This window comes from Oncorhynchus nerka, linkage group LG27 (assembly GCF_034236695.1).
Source record: "Oncorhynchus nerka isolate Pitt River linkage group LG27, Oner_Uvic_2.0, whole genome shotgun sequence".
NCBI lineage: Eukaryota > Metazoa > Chordata > Actinopteri > Salmoniformes > Salmonidae > Oncorhynchus > Oncorhynchus nerka.
Genome location: NC_088422.1, coordinates 54259500 through 54283349, shown reverse-complemented (window position 1 = coordinate 54283349; position 23850 = coordinate 54259500). Strand labels below are relative to the sequence as shown.

Sequence of the window (23850 nt, the reverse complement as noted above, 5' to 3'; positions counted from 1 at the left end):
TTGGATATAAGAGCGACGTCAACTTACCAAAATTACGACCAGGAATATAACTTTCCCGAAGCGGATCCTTTGTTCGGACCACCACCCAGGACATTGGATCTAATTCCAGAGGCTGACCCAAAACAATGTCGCCGCAGAAGAAGTAGACGGAGCAGCCTCCTGGTCAGGCTTCAAAGGCGTGCACACCGCCCACCGCTTCCGAGTATACTACTCGCCAATGTCCAGTCTCTCGACAACAAGGTGGATGAAATTAGGGCAAGGGTTGCCTTCCAGAGAGACATCAGAGATTGTAACATTCTCTGTTTCACGGAAAAATTGATCTCTCGGGATATGTTGTCGGAGTCGGTACAGCCACCGGGTTTCTTCATGCGTTGCACCGACATAAATAAGCATCTCTCTGGGAAGAAGACCATAACAGCATACAGGAACTCAAGTCCTTCTGTTCACCTGACCTAGAATTCGTCACAATCAAATGCCGACCATATTATCTCCCTCGAGAATTCTCGTCAGTTATCGTCACAGCTGTCATACCCCCTCAAGCAGGTACCATGACTGCCCTCAAGGAACTTCACTGGATATATATCCTGAGGCTGAATTTATTGTAGCTGGGGATTTTAACAAAGCAAATTTGAGAACTAGGCTACCTAAATTCTAGCAGCATATTGATTGCAGCACTCGCGCGGGCAATACACTTGACCACTTCTACTCAAACTTCCGCAGTGCATACAAGGCCCAACCTCGCCCTCCCTTTGGCAAATCCAACCACGACTTCATCTTGCTCCTACCGTCCTATAGGCAGAAACTCAAACAGGATGTACCCGTGACTAGAACCATTCAGCGCTGGTCTGACCAATCGGATTCACCGCTTCAAGATTGTTTTGATCACGCAGACCGGGCAATGTTCCCGGGCACCCTCAGAGAATAACATCGATCTATACGCTGACTCGTGAGTGAGTTTATAAGGAAGTGCGTTGGAGATGTCGTACCCACTGTGACTATTAAAACCTACCCTAACCAAAAACCATGGATGGATGGCGGCATTCATTCAAAACTGAAAGCGCGAACCACCAGATTTAACTATGGAAAGAGGACTGGGAATATGGCCTAATATAAACAGTGTAGTTATTCCCTCCACAAGGCAATCAAACAGGTGAAATGTTGGTATAGGGACAAAGTGGAGTTGCAATTCAACGGCTCAGGCAAGAGGCTCAGGCAATTACAGAAAACAAAAAGAAAACCAGCCACGTCACGGACATTGACCTATGGCTTCTAGACAAGCTAAACACCTTCTTTACCCAGTTTGAGGACAATTCAGCACCACCGCCAATGACTGCCCCCCCTCTCCTTCTCAAATAAAATCTAATTTGATTGTCACATACACGTTATTTGCAGATGTAGAGAAATGCTTGTTTTTCTAGCTCCGACAGTGCAGTAATATCCAACAAATTACACAACATCTACCCAATACACACAAATGTAAGGTGGGAAATGCGGTATGGTGGGAAATGCGGAGATCATCTGTTCACTCACACCGCGTCTCACAAAGACACGGTGGTTGGAACCAAAAATCCCCAATTTGGACTCCAGACCAAAGGACAAATTCCCACCGGTCTAATATCCATTGCTCGTGTTTCTTGGCCTTTTCTTCTCATTGGTGTCCTTTAGTAGTAGTTTCTTTGCATCAATTTGACCATGAAGGCCTGATTCACACAGTCTCCTCTGAACAGTTGATGTTGAGATGTGTCTGTTAGTTGAACTCTGGGAAGCATTTACTGGGCTGAAATTTCTGAGGCTGGTAACTCTAATGGACTTATCCTCTGCAGCAGAGGTAACTCTGGGTCTTCCATTCCTGTGGCGGTCCTTATGAGAGCGAGTTTCATCATAGTGCTTGATGGTTTTTGCGACTGCACTTGAAGGAACTTTCAAAGTTCTTGAAATGTTCCATATTGACTGACCTTCATGTCTTAAAGTAATGATGGACTGTTGTTTCTCTTTGCTTATTTGAGCTGTTCTTGCCATAATATGGACTTGGTCTTTTACCAAATAGTGCTATCTTCTGTATACCCCCCTACCTTGTCACAGCACAATTGATTAGCTCAAACGCATTAAGAAGGAAATAAATTCCACAAATGAACTTTTAAGAAGGCAGACCTGTTAATTGAAATACATTCCAGGTTACTACCTCATGAAGCTGGTTGAGAGAATGCCAAAAGTGTGCAAAGCAGTTATTAAGGCAACAGGTGGCTATTTGAAGAATCACAAATATTAAATATATTTACATTTGTTTAACACTTTTTTGGTTACTACATGATTCCATATGTGTTATTTCATAGTGTTAATGTCTTTATTCTACAATGTAGAAAATAGTAAAAATAAAGAAAAACCCTTGAATGAGTAGGTTTTCTAAAATGTTTGACTGGCCGTGTATGTAAACATTATTTAAGTGACTGGTGTTCCATTTCTTAAAGTGGCCATTGATTCCTAGTCTATGCCTATAGGCAGCAGCCTCTAATGTGCTAGTGATGGCTGTTTAACAGTCTAATGGCCTTGAGATAGAAGTTGTTTTTCAGTTTCTCGGTCCCAGCTTTGATGCACCTGTACTAAACTCGCCTTCTGGATGTTAGCGGGGTGAACAGGCAGTTGCTCGGGTGGTTATTGTCCTATTTTTGCCTTCCTGTGACATCGGGTGTTGTAGGTGTCCTGGAGGGCAGGTGGTTTGCCCCCGGTGATGCGTTGTGCAGACTGCACCACCCACAACCGCAAGGCTCTCCAGAGGGTGGTGCAGTCTGCACAACGAGGATCTGGTTGCCATATCAGGCGGTGATACAGCCCGACAGGATGCTCTCAATTGTGCACCTGTAAAAGTTACTGAGGGTTTTCTGGGGCAAGCCACATTTTTAGGCCTCCTGAGGTTGAAGAGGCACTGTTACACCTTCTTCACCACACTGTCTGTGTGCGTGGACCATTTCAGTTTGTCGGTGATATGAACACTGAGGAACTTAAAACTTTCCACCTTCTCCACTGCTGCCCTGTCGATGTGGATAGGGGGGTGCTCCCTTTGCTGTTTCCTGAAGTCCACGATCATCTCTTTTGTTTTGCTGATATTGAGTGAGAGGTTATTCTCCTGATACCACACTCCGAGGGCCCTCACCTCCTCCCTGTAGGCTGTCTCATTGTTGTTGGTAATCAAGCCTACCACTGTTGTGTCGTCTGCAAACTTGTGAGCATGGCCACGCAGTCATGGGTGAACGGAGTACAGGAGGGGGCTGAGAACGCACCGTTGTGGGGACCCAATGTTGAGGATTAGCGGTGTGGAGATGTTGTTTCCTACCTTCACCACCTGAGGGCAGCCCGTCGGGAAGTCCAGGACCCAGTTGCATAGGGCAAGGTTGAGACCCAGGGTCTCAAGCTTAATGATCAGTTTGGAGGGTACTATGGTGTTGAATGCTGAGCTGTTGTCAATGAACAGCATTCCTACATAGTTATTCCTCTTGTCCAGATTGGATAGGGCAGAGTGATGGCGATTGCATCGTCTGTGGACCTATTGGGGAGGTAAGCAAATTGAAGTGGGTCTAGGGTGACAGGTAGGGTGGGGGTGATATGATCCTTGACTAGACTCTCGGAGCACTTCATGACAGATGTGAGTGCTTCAGGGCGATAGTCATTTAGTTCAGTTACCTTGGCCACCATTGTTCCTGTTCCCAAGAAAGCTGTCTTGAAGCATGTGGGGACAGCAGACTGGGATTGGGATTGATTGAATATGTCCCGAAACACACCAGTCAGCTGGTCTGTGCATGCTCTGAGGACACAGCTAGGGATGCCGTATGGGCTGGCACCCTTGTGAGGGTTAACACATTTAAATGTTTTACTCACGTCGGCCACTGAGAAGGAGAGCCCACAGTCTTTGGTAACGGGCCACTATGTCGATGTTCGCGACAGGGCTGGTTTTCTTTTTGTAGTCCTTGATTGTCTGTAGACCCTGCCACATACGTCTCGTGTTTGAGCCGTTGAATTGTGACTCTAGTTTGTCTCTATACTGACACTTTGGTTCTTTGATTTCCTTACGGAAGAAATAACTACACTTTTTGTGTTCGGTCATATTTCCCTTGCCATGATTAAATGCGGTGGTACGTGCTTTCAGCTTTACGTGAATGCTGCCATCAAGCCACGGTTTCTGGTTAGGGAAGGTTTTAATAGTCACCGTGGGTACAACATCTCCTATACACTTCCTTATGAACTTGCTCACCGTGTCAGCGTAAACGTCAATGTTATTATCTGAGGCTACCCGTAACATATTCCAGTCCACGTGAACGAAGCAATCTTGAAGCGTGGAATCCGATTGGTCAGACCAGTGTTGGATAGACCTAAGTACGTGCGCTTCCTGTTTTAGTTTCTGCCTATAGGAGGGGAGCAACAAGCTGGAGTCATGGTCAGATTTGCCAAAAGGAGGGTGGGGGAGGGCCTTGTAAGCATCACGGAAGTAGCAATGGTCAAGCGTGTTACTTGCTCATGTACCACAATTGATATTCTGATAGAATTTAGGTAGCCTTGTTCTCAAATTGGCTTTGTTAAAATCCCAAGCTACAATAAATGCAGCCTCAGGATATATGGTTTCCAGTTTGAATAAAGTCCAGTGAAATTCCTTGATGGCTGTTTTGGTATCCGCTTGCGGGGGGATATACACGACTGTAACGATAACCGAGGAGAGTTCTCTTGGGAGATAATACGGTTGGCATTTGATTGTGAGGAATTCTATGTCAGGTGAACAAAATGACTTCAGTTTCTGTATGTTGCTACAATTACACCCTGAGTCGTTAATCATGAAGCATACACCCCCGCCCTTCTTTTTACCGGAGAGATGTTAAGTCCCTCCAGCGCAATGCACTGAAAATCCCGTTGGCTGTATGGACTCCGACAGCATGTCCCCACCTAGCCATGTTTCCGTGAAACAGAGTATGTTACAATCCTGGATATCTCTTTGGAAAGCAACTCTTGCCCGTATTTCATCGACTTTGTTAAGTAGGGACCGGACATTTGCGAGTAATATACTAGGGAGCGGTAGTTGGTGTGTGCGCATCCGAAGTCTCACTAGAAGACCACTCCGGCACCCTCTCCTCCGGTGGCATTGTTTTGGGTTGGCCTCTGGAATCAGTTCAAATGCCCTGGGAGGTGCAGACAAAGGATCCGTTTTGGGAAAGTCATATTCCTGATCGCAGTGCTGGTTGTGCTGGTTGTGTCTCTCTGATATCCAATAGTTCTTCCCGGTTTTATGTAATAACACTTAAGGTTTTCTGGGCTAACAATGTAATAAATAATACATAAATAAATACTGCACAGCTTCCTAAGGACTAGAAGCGAAGCTGCCATCTCTATCGGCGCCACCTTGGCACCATCTCTTGCTGGCTGGAACCAGCAACTATTGTTTTGTGTCCCAAGTACATTTACATAGTCCTTACATATGGAGAGTTGAGCGACAAAGGGGAGAGACAGAATTATTTATATTTATTTTACAGAAGAGCAAAACCAACACTTTTATTGTGTTCACTGCATCTAAAACAGCCCATCCTTACAGTAGCCTGTATTGTATTTTCCTAGTTCAAGTTTTCATTCAGTGTGTTTCTGTGCTCTGTTCGTATTCCAGGAGAGGCTGAGTGAGTGGATCTCAGAACTGCAGGAGAGATCAGAGAACATTGAGGATCTGGTGTCAGAACTAGAGCTGGGATACAACACTGTAGAGGTAGGAGGAAAGACTGAACTTGCTATCTTCTCAAACTGAAGTAACTGTCTACTTGTGTGTTATTGAATGCGTAGAATAATGCATGTTCTAATGCCTAACCCTTCTCTTTCAGTTTCTCTTCCAATGGACCAGTTTATACTTCGTGTTCCTCTCCGTGTCACTGTTCATTGTCCCTCTCTGTCCACTGTCTCTCTCTTCCCCCTGTACCTCTCTCTGTCCCCTGTACCTCCTGATCTCTATGTTCCCAGGACCATTGCAGGGACAGTGAGGAGGTAATGGAGGCTCAGAATGAGGAGATGATGGCTCTGGTGATGGAGCAGTACAACACCATGTCTCTGAGCATGGAGGAGGAAAAGAAGGCAAAGCTGGAGCAGCTTTACGACCAGATCGTCTCCTTCCAGGAGAGTATAGACCAGACCAAGGTCACACTGGACACCACCGCTAGAGAGGCAGATATAGACCCAGACACACAGGTGAGGGACACACACACACACAATATAGTGTAGTGCTAATTAGACTGCTAAAAGGCTAACTAAATAGCTAACAAAATGGCTCCACAGACTGTCTGAGTTAACCTTTGTATTTTATTTCTCTATGCACACACACAGGGTCCTACACACTACACACACTGATAATCCAACACACGCACAAACACCACTTCATAATTTGCTCACACACACATTATATGCACATACATTTATACTGACTCTACACACACCCACTCATACACAATCATCATATACGCTGCTGCTACTCCGTTTATCATTTCTCCTGATGCCGTGTCACCTTACCCCTATACATACTGTATCTAGTGTACCTCTATCAATCCAGTATCCCTGCACACTGTAAATATGGTACTGAAAGTGACCCTTTATATATTATGCTTACTTAGTGCTCTTTTCCCCCCCCCTTATTTTTGTATCTCATGTGTTTTTGTTCTACCTTGTTATTTTTAGTATACATTGTTTTTGATTACTGCATTGTTGGGGTTAGAGCTTTGCACTAAAGGCATTTCACTGTACTTGTGTATGTGACAGAGAAACTTGAAACTACTGACAAATGCATCCTTCGTAAAGATAATCAGTTCTCAGAGGGTTGGATTAGTTCTCAATTTCAGCCCGGGCCCGACAGGTTCAGGCCGGCCATGTGTTTTCAAGAATTGATTTGGACCAGGTTAGGCTCTAACTTTCCGCGACGTGTAAAAAATATTTTTACTGCACGTGCCTTTGTGACTGGCGCACCTTGTCTCTCTTTCCTCCTCCTTGTCAGCTGCAGGAGCAGGCACAGGCTCCATTGTGTATTGCGCTGTACGGGGTGCTGAAACTGCTATCTAATAACAGCTATTAACTTGTTTCTTGTTGTTTCTCTGTCTGAAAAGTCATGTTACTGAAATCCCTCATTTGTTGAGAGTGCAAAAACATTCCCTATTTGCTAATTGTGCCTTCCCTGCCATACTTCTTTCACTTGACACATTCATACACCTGTGACTGACCAACACAGTAGGGTCTGAACATAGGATACATTGGTTACGACAACTCTGTTATACCGTTATAACACATGTTATAGCGAATTGGATGCCAATCAGAGGTGTGGATGTCATTCGACTTGGTTGTTCAAACAACGGGATAATCAACTGCCATGTCAATTGCAAAGGATGCGAGGCTGTTCTACGTTATGACAGCAAGACGACAGGTGCTTCTTCCCTGCAGCGCCATTTTGCACAATGCCGTGGCGCGACAGCCTACTCAGGCTTTTATGTCAGCTTCAAAACGGTAACTCTCAAAGAAAACAAAACAGGCAGTGACAGACACATTTTTCAGTTTTTGTTTCAAAAACGACAGGAGCTTATATATATGTGGGAGCCACTTATGGGAGAGTTTGTTCTACTCTACAATACCGTCTCTGCCAGGTGCAAGAGGACAAAAGAGAAGAACTTACAGATAAGCTAAAGAATATCCTGAAAGAGGGCACAGTGGGGATGACTATCGGAAGCTTAGTTATCTGACAACAATATGTCATTTCATAACTGAAGAGTTCCAGTTAATTCAATGCGCAAGACTCACAACATCAGGCTGCAGTTTGACTACGACACAGTGAATGGTTGGAGAGGAAGGTGGACATCAAAGATCTACACAAGGTGGCAACATTTCTCTGGCCCAAGTTTAACCAGTTGAGGATGCGGCCCCCCCAAGACAGGCAAGATGTGATCATATGAGCACACTTCCACAGGCCACAGAGGATGACTTTAGTGCCACCCCCCGCCAAGAGAGCAGAGCTTGGCTTTTCAGAGTGGGAAAATGTCCACAGCAGAGAATGAAGAAGAGGATGATGAGGTGACAAAATACACCGTGAAGTGACCTGTGATGACGGATGACAGAGAGATGTTGGGCTGGTGAAAGTCCAACAGCACAACATTTCCACTGCTAGCCAAGTTAGTGAACGGGTGGTTTGCGTCCCGGCCACCAGCAGTGAAAGGATATTCAGCGTGGCAGGCCGGACCATCGACCCGAGGAGAACAAAGACATGTTCTTCTGTTGTGTTCTGTTGTCTTAATATTTAGGCCATAGGTCTATAGCTAATAATATCCAGAACATGTATTTATACTTTAATTATGCAAGGCTACATTTTTTATGTTATTGACTTGTTCTTCTGTTGTGTTCTCTTAATACTTAGGCCATAACTTAATTAGCTAGAACATTTCAAAATAAAAAACTGTATTTTAAAGGCATGACTGACTGACTTGTACTTATATAGGCTGCATGAGACCGTTGGAGCTCACGGAATCAAACAAACACTTAAAAACAGGCAACAGCGGTAGCATCTGTCTAATTTATGAAGATACTGTATATATGGATGTTTTACACACTTTGAGTCCACATATAACAGTTGTTGATTATATTCAAGTTGGGTTTTCTCCCTCTCCTCACTTTACTTAGACAAGGCAAGGGCTTTTCCCTCTCACCTCCTCACTCCGCTTGTTGCCGTCTCTGCCGTGTTGTTGTCAACACCAGTGTAAATGAATAGCCTACTGGTTAACTTTCGCAAAATAACAACATGGTCTAGGAAAAGGTTGGGCTGTTTTCTAGAAATCAGGCATTTTTTCAAGTTCGGGCTCATTACATTTTTGTGATGTCAGCTCATCGGGCTTGGGTCGGACCGGGCTTGAAGTTTCAGGCCCATTGAGAACTAGGTTGAATTGGTGGAAGCAATTGGATGGAAACCTTGCGGTTATTATTGTATGTACCTAATGAAACCTCTTATCCACAGACATCCAAAGACATCTATATGAGGTAACTGCACTGTGTCAGCTGTACTCACAATACTGGATGTAAGCTATACTAGCATGATTATACAGCAAAGGACAAAATTATTGTTTAGGTGTGTGTCGTCATTTTGTTGACTGGTGGGGTTGGTCATATTCAGAGTGTAATGACCACCAGGGTTGGGGTCAATTCCATTTAAATTCAGGAAGTATACTGAAATTCCAATACGCTTCAATTATTTTCAATGAGGAAAATGTGGAATTGGAATTTGGTTTACATTCTGAATTGACTGGATTTTAAATGGAATTGAGCCCAACCCTGGTGACCATGTTGATTGATTTAACATTCCAAGCAGCTGGTTCTGTTGATGGCATGTGACTGTGAGGTTTTGTTTCTAAGCTAACATTAAGTGCTGCAGGCAGGTACAGGTAACCGCGAAAATAAACAAAACACTTGAGTAAATGAGGGATACAAAGTACAGTGGGGCAAAAAAGTATTTAGTCAGCCACCAATTGTGCAAGTTCTCCCACTTAAAAAGATGAGAGAGGCCTGTAATTTTCATCATAGGTACACTTCAACTATGACAGACAAAATGAGAAGAAAAAAAATCCAGAACAATCACATTGTAGGATTTTTAATGAATTTATTTGCAAATGATGGTGGAAAATAAGTATTTCGTCACCTATAAACAAGCAAGATTTCTGGCTCTCACAGACCTGTAACTTCTTCTTTAAGAGGCTCCTCTGTCCTCCACTCGTTACCTGTATTAATGGCACCTGTTTGAACTTGTTATCAGTAGTCCACAACCTTAAACAGTCACACTCCAAACTCCACTATGGCCAAGACCAAAGAGCTGTCAAAGGACACCAGAAACAAAATTGTAGACCTGCACCAGGCTGGGAAGACTGAATCTGCAATAGGTAAGCAGCTTGGTTTGAAGAAATCAACTGTGGGAGCAATTATTAGGAAATGGAAGACATACAAGACCACTGATAATCTCCCTCGATCTGGGGCTCCACGCAAGATCTCACCCCGTGGGGTCAAAATGATCACAAGAACGGTGAGCAAAAATCCCAGAACCACACAGGGAACCTAGTGAATGACCTGCAGAGAGCTGGGACCAAAGTAACAAAGCCTACCATCAGTAACACACTACGCCGCCAGGGACTCAAATCCTGCAGTGCCAGAGGTGTCCCCCTGCTTAAGTCAGTACATGTCCAGGCCTGTCTGAAGTTTGCTAGAGAGCATTTGGATGATCCAGAAGAAGATTGGGAGAATGTCATATGGTCAGATGAAACCAAAATAGAACTTTTTGGTAAAAACTCAACTCGTCGTGTTTGGAGGACAAAGAATGCTGAGTTGCATCCAAAGAACACCATCATGCTGGAAACATCATGCTTTGGGGCTGTTTTTCTGCAAAGGGACCAGGACGACTGATCCGTGTAAAGGAAAGAATGAATGGGGCCATGTATCGTGAGATTTTGAGTGAAAACCTCCTTTCATCAGCAAGGTCATTGAAGATGAAACGTGGCTGGGTCTTTCAGCATGACAATGATCCCAAACACACCGCCCGGGCAACGAAAGAGTGGCTTCGTAAGAAGCATTTCAAGGTCCTGGAGTGGCCTAGCCAGTCTCCAGATCTCAACCCCATAGAAAATCTTTGGAGGGAGTTGAAAGCCTGTGTTGCCCAGCAACAGCCCCAAAACATCACTGCTCTAGAGGAGATCTGCATGGAGGAATGGGCCAAAATACCAGCAACAGTGTGTGAAAAACTTGTGAAGACTTACAGAAAACATTTGACCTCTGTCGTTGCCAACAAAGGGTATATAACAAAGTATTGAGATAAACGTTTGTTATTGACCAAATACTTATTTTCCACCATAATTTGCAAATAAATAAAAAAAAAATCCTACAATGTGATTTTCTGGATTTTTTTTCTCATTTTGTCTGTCATAGTTGAAGTGTACCTATGATGAAAATTACAGGCCCCTCTCTTTTAAGTGGGAGAACTTGCACAATTGGTGGCTGACAGGTGCTTCCACACAGGTGTGGTTCTGGAGTTAATCAAGTAATTAACATCCCATCATGCTTAGGGTCATGTATAAAAATGCCCAGTTACCCATCATTTTGGCTACCATGACTACAAGAAGAGATCTCAGTGACTTTGAAAAAGAGGTCGCAAAGGAGTATACAGGGTTTAAAGTGTGTGTGTGTGTGTGTGTGTGTGTGTGTGTGTGTGTGTGTGTGTGTGTGTGTGTGTGTGTCTCAGTCACCAAATCTCAACCCAATTGAACACTTATGGGAGATTCTGGAGTGTCGCCTGAGACAGCGTTTTCCACCACCATCAACAAAATGGTGTTGCATCCCTCCAATAGAGTTCCAGACACTTGTTGAATCTATGCCAAGATGCATTGAAGCTGTTCAACGCCCTAGTAAGATTACTTTATTTTGGCAGTTACCTGTATGTCTCTGGCAATGGGTCTCACACACACCAGCAATGTGCATGCCCTGCCCACCTGAGGTCTTTGGCAGCAATCTATTTCCTGTGTTTGAGGGGTGCAAAATCCACTTGTCACTTAAATCTCTCTGGATTGATTTCTTTCATTTTACTCCTGTGACTCTTTCAAACTCTCACTTGTGCCCGTCTTATTTTCCCGTTAATTTTACGACAGAGGAAATGTTTGTAATGACCTGTCAAACACCCTGGTAATGGCTGAAATGTGCTCAATGTAATACATTGTCTTTCCGTAGAATCTATAAAAATGCAAAAGCTTCGTTGGGGGTTTTACACACCGTCTCGACACTTACATAACAAGACAGAGACGAAAGACAACTTTATTTTGATGGGTGTTAATACAGTTGACATTTTTACAAATTAGATACGCTGAAATGAAAGAAATGAACACTCGGATTATAGTGATATGTCTGATCTCTCAAACATGTATGTTTAGATAGGTGTACTATACACTGAGTATACAAAACATTAAGAACTCCTGCTCTTTTCATGACATAGCTTTCACCTGGTCAGTCAGTCTATGATCCCTTATTGATGTCACTTGTTAAATCCACTTCAATCAGTGTAAATGAAGGGTATGAGGTTTAAGAAGGATTTTTAAGCCTTGACAATTGAGACATAGATTGTATATGTGTGCCATTCAGAGGGTGAATGGGTAATACAAAATATTTAAGTGCCTTTGAACAGGGTATGGTAGTAGGTGCCAGGCGCACCGGTTTGTGTCAAGAACTGCAACGCTGCTGGGGTTTTCACGCGCAACAGTTTCATGCGTGTATCAAGAATGGTCCACCAACCAAAGGATATCCCGCCAACTTAACACAACTGTGGGAAGCATTGGAGTCAACATGGGCCAGCCTCCCTGTGGAATGCTTTCGACACCTTGTAGAGTCCTTGCCCCGACGAATTGAGGTTGTTCTGAAGGCAAAGGGAGGGGGATTGCAGCTCTATATTAGGAAGGTGTTCCTAATGTTTGGTATACTGAGTGTCTGAGGGTATCCTGCTATTATCTGAGGGTATCCTGCTATTGACACACTTGTTACTGCACTGTCGGAACTAGAAGCACATGCATTTTGCTGCACTCACATTAACATCTGCTAACCATGTGTATGTGACCAATAACATTTTATTTTACAATAGACTGTGACACCAACAGTAATTCATGAGGTAGTCTAGACAGCGCAGGTGAGTGCAGGTAGGTAGGGTAGACAGAGTAAGTGTTTAGCCGTTGCAGTCCTGTTTACACCCCGTTATGTTAATTTATTCATACCCGGTGCATTTATGCAAATGAGGCACATTTTCTTTATTTTAACACAAAAAAATTTAATAAATACCTGATACAATAAGTACAATAAGAAAAATGTATATACTGTATGAGTGCATTCTAATAAAAATAGGTGACATTTGCAAAATTGAATACATGAATTCCCACCAAAATCCCTGTCCCAGTAAAACGTTTTATGTGCTATAATTCAGTCAATATCTAACGGAATATAAAAATGCTAAAAGTTATGAGTATCTTCATCCACTGTCCAACTGTTGCATTTATTAGAATTGTTTCGATGACCGTTGCCACATACACACAAAAACTCTCATAACTGTTGTTTGCCTCTCCAAGGTTAACAGAAGCACTACAGTCAGCCATGTCTCTGGAGCTGGGTCCTCGGGGACTACTTGTGTTTGAAGACTACGCCAAGGGCAATGCAGCAAATACACACACACGACGCAAGGGAATCCCAGGTGGGACTCTATAGAACAGAAACAAACACTCTCTCTTTCTCTTTAACTCTTATCTATCTGCCCCCTCTCCCTGTGTGTCTCAGTTCCTCAGAAGCCGTCTCTGCAGCCTCAGGAGTGTGCTTCAGCCAGCAGCACCAGTGTGACTGTTTACTGGAGGGTCAACCCTGGAGACATCATAGACTGCTTCCAGGTCTACTGTATGGAAGACCCACAAGGAGGTAGCCTACACACAGGCTGCATTTAGACAGGACCCACAAGGAGGTAGCCTACACACACACACACAGGCTGCATTTAGACAGGACCAACAAGGAAGTAGCATACAAACACATACAAGCCGCATTTAGCATTTAGACAGGACCCACAAGGAGGTAGCCTACACACACACACACACACACACACACACACTGCAATTAGAAAGGAACCACAAGGAGGTAGCCAGGACCCACAAGCAGGCAGACTACACACACACATATAGGCTGAAATTAGGCAGGACCCATAATGAGGTAGCCTATACACACACACACACACACACACACACACACACACACACACACACACACACACACACACACACACACACACACACACACACACACACACACACTGCATTTAGACAGGAACCACAAGGAGGTAGCCAGGACCCACAAGGAGGTAGCCTACACACACACATGCTGCATTAAGACAGGACCCACAAGGAGGTAGCCTACACACACACACACACACTGCATTTAGAAAGGAACCACAAGGAGGTAGCCAGGACCCACAAGCAGGAAGACTACACACACATATAGGCTGAATTTAGGCAGGACCCATAATGAGGTAGCCTATACACACACACACACACACACACACACACACTGGATTTACAAAGGATCCACAAGGAGGTAGCCAGGACCCACAAGCAGGTAGTCTACACACACATACAGGCTGAATTTAGACAGGACCCACAAGGAAAGAGCCTACACACAGGCTGCATTTAGAATTGACCCACACAGAGGTAGCCTACACACACACATGCTGCATTTAGACAAGATCTACAAGGAGGTAGCCTACACACACACACACACACACAGGCTGCGTTTAGACAGGACCCACAAGGAGGTAGCCTACACACACACACACTGGCTGCATTAAGACATGACCCACAAAGAGGTAGCTTACACACATATGCTCAATTTAGAAAGGACCCACAAGGAGGTAGCCTACACACACACTGGCTGTATTTAGACAGGACCCACAAGAATGTAACCTACACACACAGGCTGCATAAAATCAGGACCCACAAGGAGGTAGCCTACACACACACTGGCTGTATTTAGACAGGACCCACAAGGAGGTAGCATACACACACAAACAGGCTGCATAAGAGACATAACCCACAGCGAGGTAGCCTACGCACCTGCAGGCTGCATTTAGACAGGACCCACAAGGAGGTAGCACACACACACACAGGCTGCATTTAGACAGGCAGCCCGATTTGTATGTTTATTTCACAAATATGTATTTTTTTTTTAGGTCTGAAAAAGATCTAATGTGAAAAGATCTGATGTGATTGGTCAAAAGACCAGAAACATCAGAATTTGCCTGTCTAAACGCAGCCTAACAGCTCTTTGTGTTCTCTGCCCAGCGGTGTCAGATGAGTACCGTGTGACAGTGAAGGAGAGTTACTGTGTTCTAGAGGAGCTGGAGCCTGACAAGGTGTATAAAGTGTGGGTGATGGCTGTCAACTATACCGGCTGCTCTTTGCCCAGTGAGAGACTACCCTTCAGAACTGGTGAGTCTCGTTGGTAAAGCAGAAATGTCTTCTGATGTCATACTGTGGTCATATGGACCGATGCATGGTTCTCTTGTGATTTGTTGATTAATTGGTTGACAGCCCCATCGGTGCCAGTGATTGATACGGGGCGGTGTACGATACTGTGGGACTCGGCCACGTTACGTTGGAATGTGGACAACCAAACACCCATGCAGAGTTACACCCTGGAGTACTGCAGACAGTACGCCCTTGAGGGAGAAGGGCTTAGGTGGGTCTCACACAGGCACACACACATGGCATGCAACCCCCCACACACACACACACAACGTACTACTCTAATATCCTCCATCATTTCAAGCATACACACAAAAATGCCACTGAAAACGAGATTTGTGTCTTGGAGGCGTGGTTTGTTGTGGGCGTTTCCAAATTACCACTGGTAAATTCACTTTGGCAATCTAATCCGATAATAGAACACTCTGGTTTGAGAGTCCCAGAGTGCAGAATAATTTAGACATTTACGAATGACCTACACCTGGTTGTTAAGACAGGTTTCAGTAATAATTGTTAGGTTTAAATGCTTGCCATTAACAGAGTAACAGTTACTAACCTTCTTGATAACAATGAAAACAGTCTAACCAGCTCTGCTAGGGTGAGTAAAATAGATGCCGGATTTTTTGTTTGTTTTTGCGACAGCTCTTCTTTAAATGACAGTTATGTTTCACTATATTGGATCACTCCAATATATTGGTATTGCTCCGCAGAGGAGGGACACATCCGAGGTGAGGATTTAAAGATTTACTCCCGTGTACACCTTGTATCACGGGTGGGTTCCTCCCCTATATATAGACCCCATGACCGCAACACGTTCTCTTTAATTTTCTCGGCGGACGTCCGTATGGCTTGAGGTACAAAGCTGGTAAGTGTAATAGCTTGCGTGGAAGAATACTCAATGGTTGTTTGCACCATGGCCACATGGCCAGCCCCTCTTCTTTGTCATGCTTGTGTTTCGTTAGCGTTACACGGAACTCAAACCGGCTGCGCGCGTGCTCCATCGTGCATATATGTATTTTGTCCCCCCCACACCAAACCCGATCACGACACGCAGGTTAAAATATCAAAACCAACTCTGAACGAAATTACATTAACTTGGAGACAGGTTGAAAATCATTAAACATGTATGGCAGTTTAGCTAGCTAGCTTGCATTGTTGTTGCGTTGTTGTTTTAATTGAAATGCACTCCGACAATTAATCCACACATAAAACAGTTAAGCAAATCGTTTCTCGGCATCTCTCCTCCTTCCAGGCTTTTTCTTTTGACTTTATATTGTGTTTGGCAACTTTCATAAATTAGGTGTGTTACTGCCACTGACCTCGTTAGTCTTTCAGTCACCCATGTGGGTGAGGAAATGGCACGTGTGTACCTGCTTCTACAAACGAATGAGGAGAGGGGGAGAGGCAGGACTTGCAGTGCGATCTGCATCACAAATAGAACTGACTTCTATTTTAGCCCTTGGCAATGCAGACGCTTGTTGGCACCCGCGAGCAATGTGTGTGCAATAATTGAATAACATGTATGTCTACATTTATTTTGCAGCGAGCGAGCGGTGTAGTCAGCCTGCTACACTATGACTGTGTGTGTCCATTAATATATTGGTGGCTCTTGCTGCCACAAACTCTATTTCCCTTACACAAGTTGTCGACTGGCTTGTTTTGTGTGTGTTGTGAATTGCTTTTAACATGCCGTCCTCTGCTAATTACCATAAACAGGTTCTCTGCTAATTCCCCTACAGTGTTTCTTTCTACTGCGGAATGTAAGATTATGGTGGTGGGCTGCCACTACGTTGAGACATTAACTTTGGAGTTCCTTAACGGAGTTACTCCATCATATGGAGTAATACTTGTATACATCATACTGCGTTCATCCACCTCTGGCCTGCTCGCCTCCCTACCACTGAGGAAGTACAGTTCCCGCGCAGCCCAGTCAAAACTGTTCGCTGCTCTGGCCCCCCAATGGTGGAACAAACTCCCTCACGACGCCAGGACAGCGGAGTCAATCACCACCTTCCGGAGACACCTGAAACCCCACCTCTTTCAGGAATACCTAGGATAGGATAAAGTAATCCTTCTCACCCCCCCCCCCTTAAAAGATTTAGATGCACTATTGTAAAGTGGCTGTTCCACTGGATGTCTTAAGGTGAACGCACCAATTTGTAAGTCGCTCTGGATAAGAGCGTCTGCTAAATGACTTAAATGTAAATATGGTGCTGTTTTTTGTTTTCTACTTGGATATGAATCCTGCTAGGTAAAATCGCAGTTGGCGTAAAACAAAAACACACATAAATCTTATCCATTACCTGGTTGCTGTTTTTTTTTTTTGTCTGACTGTTTTTCCCACAGGGGTCTACCCCTGTGTTTGCAGAGGTACTGGGTAATTTATCCCCCACCGGGTTCCTGTTCCTCCAAGCGGGTCACAACATAGCTCTCCCAGGGCATCAGACCCCTGCCCCGTAGCCTAGTTGGCTTGGCTGAGCTTATGGCTTCCCTTTGTGACTGGGGTGATGGTGGCATCCCACTGGGGATCCGCATACCTCGTGTATGCACTGCCTGGGTTTCAACCATACTGGATGCTGTTTTGTGTGGTGTTCTTAGAACGCCTGCACCTGGCGCGGTTGGAGGCCATGCGCAAGTGGGTCAGCCAGGCTGGGGCTCAGGCTGGGGACGAGCTCCCTCCCTCAGGAGTGGTGCGGTGGAAGCGAGCTGTTAATCCCTCTACTGGGCCCAGTACCCCTCCAAGAAAACTTGGCCAGAGCAACCGCAGGCAGAGCCCATCTGCTGCCAGTCCTGTACGTTCATGGTGGTCCCAGCGGTCCGGAGGGCGCATGCCCTGCGTCAGGAGGTTGATAGCCTCGATGGAAACGACAACTGTTCCCTGTTGGCCAGTGATAGGCTGTTCCTGGGAGACGATGCTGGAACTGTTCACCATGTGAGCGGAGCTACCAGGCTGACGGGCCAGCTCGAAGGTATGAGCGGCCTACACTTGGGTAGCCACTGCACTGGACATCAACTGGTGGACAGTGAGGACTCTCCATCTGTCCGAATCTCTGCTGAGTTCCGCAAGGCCATGCAGGAGAGCTGGGCCACTGCCAGGGCGGATCCCGCGACAGAAGGCGGGACCCCCCCCCCCAGAGTATTTGATGTGGACTTGAGAGCCACATATACAGTTGAAGTCGAAAGTTTACATACACCTCACCCAACTACATTTAAACTTAGTTTTTCACAATTCCTGACATTTTAATCCAATTAAAAATTCCCTGTCTTAAGTCAGTTAGGATCACCACTTTATTTTAAGAATGTGAAATGTCAGAATAATAGTAGAAAGAATGATTTGATTTCAGCTTTTATTCCTTTCATCACATTCCGAGTGGGTCAGAAGTTTACATACACTCAATTAGTATTTGGTAGCATTGCCTTTAAAGTGTTTATCTTGGGTCAAACATTTCGGGTAGCCTTCCACAAGCTTCCCACAATAAGTTGGGTGAATTTTGGCCCATTCCTCCTGACCGAGCTGGTGTAACTGAGACAGGTTTGTAGGCCTCCTTGCTCTCACACACTTTTTCAGTGCTGCTCACATATTTTCTATGGGGTTGAGGTCAGGGCTTTGTGATGGCCACTCCAATACCTTTACTTTGTTGTCCTTAAGCCATTTTGTCACAACATTGGAAGTATGCTTTGGGTCATTGTCCATGTGGAAGAACCATTTGCGACCAAGCTTTAACTTCCTGACTGATGTCTTGCGATGTTGCTTCAATATATCCACATATTTGTCTTTCCTCATGATGCCATCTATTTTGTGAAGTGCACCAGTCTCTTCTGCAGCAAAGCACCCCCACAACATGATGCTTCCACCCCCGTGATTCACGGTTGGGATGGTGTACTTCAGGTTGCAAGCCTCCTTTTTCCTCCAAATATAATGATGGTCATTATGGCTAAACAGTTCCATGGCCTTGTTGGCTTGGCTGAGCTTTGTGACAGGTGTGATGGTGTCAACCGTCACCGCCATAGGGACATGCCTGGGGGACCCATGCGCTTTGGGCGCCAGAGTAGAGGCGGGCCCTGGTAGGTCCCCTGACACTCCCTTCCCCGGCCGCTTCTCCCGGTCTCAAAGTGCAAAGTGGGAGGTGTGTGTGGAGTCCCCATGGGTGTTGTCCTCAGTGCTTGAGGGGTACCGACTCCAATTCTGGTGCAGTTCTCCATCTTTCAGGGACCACGGTGGCCGACCCCCTGAAGAAAACACTGCTGCTAGAGATTTCCTCACTCCTGGACAAGGGTGTCATCCGCAGGTTTGAGAACCGCTAGGTGGTTTCTACTCTACCTATTTTGTGGTCCCAAAAAGAGACGGAGGGTTTTGACCGATTCTGGACCTCCGCAACCTCAATGGGTACTTGATGGTACTGAGGTTCCATATCCAGCCCACGTGTTGCAGGCCGTGTCCAGGGACCAGTGGTTTGTGACGCCGGACCTGATGGATGCGTACTTCCATGTTCCTGTTCACCCAGGTCATTGGCAGGTCCTCCGATTCGCTTTCGAAGGGAGGGCTTACGAATTCATGGTTCTTCCCTTTGGCCTCTCCTTGGCACCCCGCACTTTCGCAAAGTGCATGGATGCTGTCCTGACACCTCAAGTCCCGAGGACTGTTGAGCCTCAATTACCTGGATGATTGGCTGATTTGTGCCCCGAACAGGACCCAGGTCCTGTCAGTGGCAGGCTCCTGACCCACATTTGTGGGATTTGCACTATTATACATGACAAGAAGAATCATCTGATGTCCACCCAGAGAGTGGCCTTCATTGTCATGGAACTGGACAGTTCTCATGAGAGCATGCCTGCCCACCAGAAGGGTTCAGGCTATCTTATTTTGCCTGGACCCCTTTCGACAGGGGTGGTTGCCATCTGCCCTAACCGGCCAACGCCTGTTGGGCTTGCTGACAGCAGCCTTGTTGTTTATTCCCCTGGGACCTGACCAAGGCCAGGTTGGCCAGCGGCTGTTGGCTACCCCCTTAGAGTGGCAGGCACATCGATACACTACAGCTGTATTGCTGGCCCTGTAGTCTTTCCTTCCATATCTGAAGACATGTCCTGGTGAGAACAAACACCACAGTGGTGGCTTATATCAACCATCAGAGTGGACTGAGGTCCCAGCGCCTCCATATTATGGCACAGGACCTCCTTCTCTGGGCTCAGGGACGTCTAGCATCTCTACACGCAGCGCATGTACCTGGCATCCTAAATGTGGCAGCGGATATGATCTCAAAGGAGGGCCTGCCACCTTGGGACTGAGGCCTACATCCCCAGGTGGTGCAGCACCTGTGGGACAAGTTCGGTAGGGTGCAGGTGAACCTGTTGGCCTTTCTGGACAATGCACACTGCCACCTGTTGTACTCCATGTCAGAGCCACCAGGGCCTCTGGGCTTGGATACTCTGGCTCACGATTGGGCATTCCCCCTTTTCCCCTGATCCAGGCTATGCTGGACAGGACCAGGATAGCAGAGCATTGTCTGCTTCTGGTGGCCCCATACTGGCCCAGACGACCCTGGTTCAGCCTTATCGTGTTCTTGTTGTCTGGGACACCTTAGCAACTTCCCCTGAGACCGGATCTGCTGTCTCAGGTCGGGGGAATTCTTTGGCATCCGAGGCCGCACCACCTCAGTCTGTGGCTTGGCCACTGAACGGCACCAATGGTGCATGTTAGGACTACAGGAGGGTGTAATGAACACCATGCAGAGCACAAGGGCGCTGGTTACAACAGTGGCATACCAGTTGCACTGGCGATTGTTCTGCTTTTGGTGCACTGGTATTGAGGTTGTGCCTGAGTCATGCGGGGTGCAGTATGTCCTCCAATACCTGCAGTCTTGCATGGATGAGGGCTTGGCAGCCTCTACACTGAGAGGGTATTTGGCCTGTCCATCCACCCCGCATGGCAGGAAGATATAGCGGCCAGAGGGGCACCATCACTTGGTCTCCAGGTTTATGAAGTTTTTTTTTTCGTTGCCTGTGTCCAGCTATGACCCGCTCAATGGCGAGCTGGAATCTGGATGTGGTCTTGGCAGCTTTGGCAAAGCTGCCTTTTGAACCGTTGAAGCCTGCCTCCCTGAAACACCTCTCTATGAAGGTGATTTTCTTGATAGCGATAACTTCCATGAAGAGGCTGGGTGAGCTCCATGCTCTTTTGGTGAGTTCTGAGTGCTACTGGATGGACCCTGGGGAGAGGAGTGTATCTCTCCGCCCCAACCCTTCATCCCTCCCCAAGGTTCTGTCGGCAGCCTTGTTGTTTATTTCCCTGGGACCTGACCAAGGCCAGGTCAGCCAGTGGCTGTTGGCTACCCACTTAGAGTGGCAGGCACATCAATACACTACAGCTCTGAGCTGTATTGCTTGCCCTGTAGTCTTTCCTTCCACATCTGAAGACATGTCCTGGTGAGAACAGCCAACAACACAGTGGTGGCTTACATCAACCATCAGAGTGGACTGAGGGACTCCGCCCCAACCCTTCATTCCTCTCGAAGGTTCTGTCAGGCAGACATGTGAACATCCCTTTTTATCCTGTCTGCTTATGACCTCCCCCCAGCAGTAGCGGGGGAGTCTGGGCCTCCCTGCGGCATGTTGTGCCCTGTGAGGGCACTGGCTGCCTATGTGGAGCGTATAAGGTAAGTGAGAACTACAGAGGTGGCACATTCAGCATGAGGTGTGGCTGCGTCCTGGGCGCTAATATCTGTTCTGCGGCCAGCTGGGCTTGCACCTTTGCTAGGTACTATCCGGTAAATGTGGCACCTCCCTCTGCAGTTGGTTCAGTGGTCCCGGGCGTTGCTTCCCCTTCCACATTGATGGCCCCTGCGTCTCGGTCCCGCGCTGGGGCTTTGCCGCTGGCTGGCCAGGTCCCTCTAGCACTGACTAATCTGGTACGGGTATACCAATATATTAGAGTGATCCAATATAGTGATACATAACGAAGGTTAGTTATGTAACCATGGTTATTTGAGCTATATGGATCACTCCAAACCTCTACGGTGCTAGAGGCGCCTCAAATGATGTAGAGAACGTGTCGCGGCCATGGGGTCTGTATATTGGGGCAGACCCCAGCCGTGACACAGGTGTACACAGGAGTAAGTCTGTTAATCCTCACCTCGGATTTATCCTTCCTCCTCGCAGTGATACCAATATATTGGAGTGATTCATATAGCTCACATTAACGTGGTTGCATACGTAACCTTCGTTTCCATTTACAAACTGCTATCATGTCATCATTCAAAGATGTCAAGCAATGGATTATCCCTCGTGTGTGTGTGGTGGGTGCATGGATGTGTGTAGGTCTATCTCAGGTATCCAGGGCAGACAACAGAGGGTACTACTGCATCCCAATGAGAACTACCTGTTCTACATCAAAGCTGTCAACAAGGCTGGAGCCAGCGAACAGAGCGAAGCTGCTCTCATATCTACCAGGGGTGAGAGCGAGATCCGCGCGCACATACACTAACATACACACACCCACACACACTGACCTCTGTTCACTGTATCCAGGAACTAGGTTCCACCTGTTGAAGGCTTCGGCTCACCCTGTCCTGAAACTGTCTGAGGACCAGACCACCCTGTACTACCCCCAGGACACATACACAGAGAGAGGGGATGTGGTTAACGAGTGAGTTTTGTATTGCTCAGGTATCTTCTGTCTGTGTGATGTGTGTGCTGCTCTGTAATATAATGTTTTATGCAAAGTTTATGCTTTTACTTGGCTGACATTATGCTAGGTCTCTGGATAAATGAGATGCTAAGTGTGTGTGTGTGTTTTTACCCCTAGATGTCCATCTGTCCTGGGTGAGTTGTTACCCATGAGGGGGCATCACTACTGGGAGACCAATGTGACCAGAAGTTCTGCATACCGGGTGGGAGTGGCATATGAGACAGCCAATAGGGACAGTCTACTGGGGGAGAACAGCACTTCCTGGTGTCTGCATTGTGTCCCTACACCCTACAGGTATCTATTCCTTTATTTATATCTAATCTCTTATCTATCCTCTTTCCCAACAGCCTTTTCTATTAGGGGTTCAAGCAGCGAAGCTGTGAGAAACCCTATTCTATTTGTTGGCATTAATTCTTCTTCCATAAGGGCAAATTACAATGCAAATTCCTGTGAGATGGTAAGGCCTACAAGGTTAAGACTTTGCAAGACTGTAAAGGGCCCAGGCCTTCACCCCCTCAAGCAATATCAAATCAAAGTTTATTTGTCACGTGCGCTGAATATAACAGGTGTAGACCTTACAGTGAAATGCTTACTTACCGGCTCCAACCAATAGTGCAAATAAGGTATTAGGTGAACAATAGGTAGGTAAAGAAATAAAATGACAGTAAAAAGACAGGCTATATACAGTAGCGAGGCTACATACAGACACCGGTTAGTCAGGCTCATTTGAGGTAGTATGTCTACCGGGTCTTTTGACATTGAGTTCACCGGTAGTTTTTCTCTTGTTAATGATGAACCAAACTGTTGACTTGGGCATGCCCAGGGTTTTTGCAATGTTCCTGATGGATTGATTTTCATTTCTGAGCCTTATGACTGCCAGCTTCATTTGAATCGACACCGCTGTCTTCCTCATGTTGTCACACCCCAACAACACCTCCAAAGGCAATAGCAAAGTCTAGAATCAATACTATTCATTAACAGCTCTCCTGCATTCACTAACGACACACACCAGTTCAACAAATACTTGTAGTACCTTAAAATGGGGGGACCATGTACATAAAGGTGCTGTCATTTCTAAACGGTTCATCCGATATGTATGAAAAT

At 46.0% G+C, this 23850-nt stretch overlaps 1 protein-coding gene across 2 annotated transcripts in view; it reads left to right on the top strand.

The window, feature by feature from the left end:
• cmya5 (cardiomyopathy associated 5) overlaps positions 1 to 23850 on the top strand; it is a 57271-nt gene that overhangs the window by 27806 nt on the left and 5615 nt on the right. The window contains exons 3-12 of one of the 2 annotated variants that reach the window (XM_065011792.1): positions 5642 to 5737; positions 5986 to 6210; positions 9005 to 9027; positions 13131 to 13252; positions 13336 to 13470; positions 14880 to 15026; positions 15129 to 15276; positions 22377 to 22510; positions 22587 to 22704; positions 22864 to 23040. In XM_065011792.1, coding sequence (XP_064867864.1) covers positions 5642 to 5737; positions 5986 to 6210; positions 9005 to 9027; positions 13131 to 13252; positions 13336 to 13470; positions 14880 to 15026; positions 15129 to 15276; positions 22377 to 22510; positions 22587 to 22704; positions 22864 to 23040 — 1325 coding nt within the window. Of the gene's footprint in view, positions 1 to 5641; positions 5738 to 5985; positions 6211 to 9004; positions 9028 to 13130; positions 13253 to 13335; positions 13471 to 14879; positions 15027 to 15128; positions 15277 to 22376; positions 22511 to 22586; positions 22705 to 22863; positions 23041 to 23850 lie in introns of those variants that run through there. The other variant, XR_010461545.1, reaches the window with a different exon arrangement.